This window comes from Carassius carassius, chromosome 33, assembly GCF_963082965.1.
Source record: "Carassius carassius chromosome 33, fCarCar2.1, whole genome shotgun sequence".
NCBI lineage: Eukaryota > Metazoa > Chordata > Actinopteri > Cypriniformes > Cyprinidae > Carassius > Carassius carassius.
In genome coordinates, this window is record NC_081787.1 from 19,557,435 (window position 1) to 19,560,418 (window position 2,984).

Consider the following 2,984-nt stretch of genomic DNA (forward strand, 5'->3'; position numbering starts at 1 on the left):
ATTCATATATATATACAGTATATATATACACACATATACATATATGTATGCATATTTTGCAATAAATTTAAAACCTATTTATATATAGATAGAATCAACAACTTTAATTGAATTATTTTATATTTGTCCATTTTTTATTTATGAAAAATACATTTATAATTTCAATCACAACTAAATGTGAAGCTAAATATAAAGTTAAATGAATAACACTACTGCTTACAGACCTGATTTCCATTCACTTGTGTGCTCAGAAAATAATTATGATATTTCTGACTCTGCCTGAAGGACTCTTAATATACCAAAATAAGAAAATACCAAAATCAGTATTTTCTCCCAGCACTGTGTATTCAAGCCATGCCACATAACTTCTCACTGACGTCCCACAGTTTTTTGGCGATTCCATCGTCTCTGGCCTCAGGCTTTACTTGCATCAGCTGACAGTCAGAAAAGTATCGTCCGCTCAGGTGCTCGATGTTCTCCTGTAGAGCGCAGTACAGCGTCGTCTGAGACCCGGACACTGGGTCGGTCGCCCAGAACTTGCTAACAATGGCCTTGATAATGTTTGTATGCCATTCATTGATGTCACGGGCGAGCTCTGATCTTACCGACCCTGAAACAGATCAAACATGGAAAACAGGGTGAGAAATGGATGCAACAGGCTAGATGCTTCGGACTTTTCCCTGTTGATTTATTTATTTATTTATTTACTTATTTTAGATCCCTGCAGTTTTCAGGGTTTCTATGCATCCTTGAAAAAGTCTTAATTTGACCTTCCACAAGCAAAGGACTTAAAAGGTATTAAATTGGAGTAGGAAGTCATGACATTAAATGTTGCATTCACTGCAAAGCTTATACATTTTTTTTTCCTATTTTCCCATAAAAGGGTCTAAACATCCTTAAAAACATCCATTTACTTGAGATGCAAAATGAAGTTACGCAGTCTTTTTTTCTTGAGAAATTGACAAAAAAGAAGGGATTTAAGTTTATTTTTCCACATCTGTTGGATTTTAAATTTACATATTGCAGACTCTCACTGATCACTAACCTGGATGGAGACTGTAGCATGTGACGCCGGTTCCCTCCAGTCTCTTGGCCAGTTCATGAGTGAAGAGCACATTACAGAGCTTGCTGTGGGTGTAGGCCCTGAATAAATCAGCGTCAGATGATCCCAGAGCGAGCTTCTTGTGTGTGTTGATGCAGTCGAAATCAATAGTGCCCAGATCATGACCACAGGATGACACGTTGACCACTCGGCTGGGCGCACACTCCTTGAGACGCTCCAACAGAAGATTGGTCAACAGGAATGGACCGATATGATTGACACCGAGGATCATCCCGATGCCATCTTCAGTGCGTCCTGGAGCAGCCAGTCCTTAACAACACAACAAACAGCTATAATTCATGATGCTGACACAGACAGCTTACACTACCAGTCAAAATTTGAAATAAGACTTTTCAGTGATTTTGAAAGAAGTCTCTTATTCCCAAAAATACAGTAATATTATTACAAATTAAAATAAATGTTTTTCTGTTGTAATATATTGCAAACTGTAATTAATTCCTGTGATGCAATGCTGAATTTTCACAATATTACTGCTTTACTGTATTTTCATACATTACAATATATTCAATCAAATATATTAGGTAGTGTACGTACAGTATGTTGAAGCTTTAACCCTAATATGCTTAGGGGCTGGTTATGTTTGCTTTTTAGTTTTACCAGCATTATTGATGAGCAGGTCCAGTCTGGGCTCGGCCTTCAGGAAGGTTTGGGCAAAAGATCGGATGGATTTCTGACTTGCAAGATCCAGTTGCATGAAGATCACAGCATCGTTCCCAGTTTCCTAAGAAAATATCAGAATGTTCTGTCAGTTACAATGTTTGTACAGCAGATAAAGTATGAAGTTATAGCTCAATAACTAATGAACTGGGACAAATATATTTTTCACGTCCTTAATCTTTAATAGTTTTTTCTTCCAAGATCAGAAGCATAGTCACCTTCTTGATTTCTTGTGCTGCTGCTTCTCCTCTCTGTTTGCTGCGGCAGGCCAGAATCACTCGGGCTCCTCTTATGGCCAGCTCTGCCGAAGTTGCCTTCCCGATGCCGGTGTTGCCACCTGTCAGACACAACAGATGGAAAACATATTCATCTTTGTTCCAGCAGACAGACAGAGTCATAGCTTCATGTCAAGTATTTGCACTTGCTCAGCCTTTTTTTAGATTAGTGATTTTGACTCCAAACCCCCATTGTCCAAATCAATATTCAAAGCGAAACCAGAGAAATGTATATTCAATTTAATAATGCACATGGCATTTTAAGATTTTAGTAATATACAAGACACATTCCCTGCATCTATGAGTCACACATTCATTTCAAAATGAAAAGTTTCTACTCTATAGAAAACTGTTTTGTTTTGTATTGTCTCATATTGTTTGTGTTATATGCAATGCATGTATTATATATTTTTTATTATATTTTAATTTTTTCCCATTATTATTATGTTTTCATTTAATATTTATATTATTTATTTATATTATAGCGATTTCAGCAGTGTCTCTTTTTTCTTGTCATATCCTATTTTCATTTCTTGTAAGGAAAAGTCACCTAACGTACCTGTTACAATGACAGTTTTCCCATATAGTTTGGCAGTTCCAGTGAAGGTCTTCCTATGAACAAAAATTCTATGACCAATAAAATATGCAACCAATAAACAGACAATAAATAAAAAGAGAATCATCTTTGCAGTTGTGAGCGCAGCAGTCTGATGTTTCGCCTGGTCTGTGTTGAGCCTCAACCCTTTATATCCAGATACAGAAGCTGAACAAACAGTAGGATCTGAAGCCACGCCCAGATAGTCTGGAATGTGGGTGTTACATAACGACATCCGGATGATAAAGTACTCACTGAGGCCTTTTGTGAAGTTAGAGAGTTGAAGTCAGATGCATGATAAAGTGAAATGTGTTTGTAAATGATCCTGTGCCTC

At 37.0% G+C, this 2,984-nt stretch overlaps 1 protein-coding gene across 1 annotated transcript; it reads right to left on the reverse strand.

The window, feature by feature from the left end:
- Positions 1–314: 314 nt before the first annotated feature.
- Positions 315–2,773, reverse strand: LOC132113924 (dehydrogenase/reductase SDR family member 13-like). Its single transcript, XM_059521982.1, has 5 exons — positions 2,615–2,773; positions 1,999–2,117; positions 1,721–1,844; positions 1,046–1,372; positions 315–610 (listed from the first exon to the last, which is right to left on the reverse strand). The coding sequence occupies exons 1-5, from the start codon at positions 2,736–2,738 to the stop codon at positions 348–350; spliced, it is 957 nt and encodes a 318-aa protein (XP_059377965.1). The 5' UTR covers positions 2,739–2,773; the 3' UTR covers positions 315–347.
- Between the last annotated feature and the right edge of the window lie 211 nt (positions 2,774–2,984).

Coding starts and splice junctions, on each gene's coding strand:
- LOC132113924 (XM_059521982.1), bottom strand. CDS start 2,738: ATGATTCTCTTTTTATTTATTGTCTGTTTATTGGTTGCATATTTTATT. Junction 1,373..1,720: donor CCTGCTCATCAATAATGCTG/GTAAAACTAAAA, acceptor TGTGTTGTTAAG/GACTGGCTGCTCCAGGACGC. Junction 611..1,045: donor ATGCTACAGTCTCCATCCAG/GTTAGTGATCAG, acceptor GATCTGTTTCAG/GGTCGGTAAGATCAGAGCTC.